Source organism: Mizuhopecten yessoensis, unplaced genomic scaffold (assembly GCF_002113885.1).
Source record: "Mizuhopecten yessoensis strain PY_sf001 unplaced genomic scaffold, ASM211388v2 hete_35948314, whole genome shotgun sequence".
Lineage (NCBI taxonomy): Eukaryota > Metazoa > Mollusca > Bivalvia > Pectinida > Pectinidae > Mizuhopecten > Mizuhopecten yessoensis.
This window is the reverse complement of record NW_018481546.1, coordinates 1-1442: the sequence shown is the minus strand read 5'-3', so window position 1 is coordinate 1442 and position 1442 is coordinate 1. Positions and strand designations below refer to the sequence as shown.

General features: G+C 36.8%; 1 protein-coding gene across 1 annotated transcript; it reads right to left on the bottom strand.

The window, feature by feature from the left end:
- Nucleotides 1-27: 27 nt before the first annotated feature.
- LOC110444012 (dynein gamma chain, flagellar outer arm-like) lies at nucleotides 28-1064 on the bottom strand (the record flags this gene model as incomplete). The annotated part of the gene is made up of 2 exons (XM_021488454.1): nucleotides 415-1064; nucleotides 28-179 (listed from the first exon to the last, which is right to left on the bottom strand). Coding segments are annotated over exons 1-2 (677 nt in total), but the record flags the coding sequence as incomplete, so codon positions are not given.
- Nucleotides 1065-1442: the final 378 nt, after the last annotated feature.

Here is a 1442-nt window from a genome sequence, read left to right as displayed (position 1 = left end):
AAAAAAAAATACTAAGGAACTTGTTACCTTTCATCAGAAGTATCATTTAGTGTTGTCTCGATAGTATTCATCCAATCATTCACAAGTTCCTCATATTGACTAATTAATTGAGGATCTAGGGCAGCTGCTCTTTGTTGTTTGAAGTCATTCAAAATAATATTTTCCGGTTGCTTCAGCATCTGTTGAGCGACATATGTTCAATATGAATACAAATTATTTTGCAATACTGTACTAAGAAAAATTACACTTATTGAAAATTACATGCATTTAAACATAGAAATCTACAGGTAATAATTCATTTGAGTAAACCCATCAGGTTTTTTTCAGTAATTAATTACTTCAAAAAAAATGAAATTTATTAGATATTTTGAACTGTTGGTAATAGATAAATGCAGAGATGTATTTTCAACATACCAACTGTTTTGAAGTTTGCATAGAAGCAGTTGATTCATTTAAAGCTGTCAAAAATTTGTCCATGCTATGTGTAAGATTAGTTTGGCATTCATTGTTGCATTCTCCCCATTCTTTCTGTGCCTTAATGAGTGGTAGGTAAACATCTGAAAGCAACGCTGTGAGCGTTTCAATCGTGTTGTGTTTGAGTTCCCCACAGAACACATCTCTTTCCATCCGATGACCATCAACATCTTTGTCTACACGGTTTCGGAGAAAGTAAAGAATGTTTACATTATCTAAATTCACATCTTTTAACGCAGCTAGTGTTCCAGTGACATACAGTTCTCTTGATGACAAGGTTGCATTCTCCGGTTTTTCTGAATAAAAGAATAGGCGACATGGACCGCTTGATTTAAGGAAACGGTTTATTTTAGTGAGCGTTCCCTCCTCCGTCATAAAATCCTCCAACAGCGTCGGATTGTCATAGCCGCCGATCTTAAAAGTTTCCTGGATTTTACCAGCTATCCACCAATGACGTTCATCCATGATGACCTGGTTATATTATTTACAATAATCGTTATTTGACCAGCAGCATCGTGTCAAAAGGAAATTCCCAACTCCCCCTGCTTTCCGACAGAAGGAAACTTGTCTATAACATGCACGCCGCCATATTGTTGTTGGTAACAACCGTAACCCGGATGGAGCACCTTGCACATTCAAAGCATATAGCACACGCTATGTAATGGATAACGTAATCGGTTCGTCTGTCAACGGGAAATGTACGCAAATATCAGTAAAAATTGAAACTCGGCAAAAAGTCTTTGATTCACGCAGAACATTCTTTGGTCCACGCACAGACTAAGATAATCGTGTGGCAGATTTTAATTGTATATAGGATTACAATCGCCTTCTAGCTTCGAGCTAGAGGGAATTTCCGTCAAGTTAGCTCAGTTATAGTGGTAGAGCCAGAGATCAACATATATATACCACAAGGACATGATATTTTTTTACAGCTATATTTGGACCTAAACTAAGGTGTTCAGAGAAAT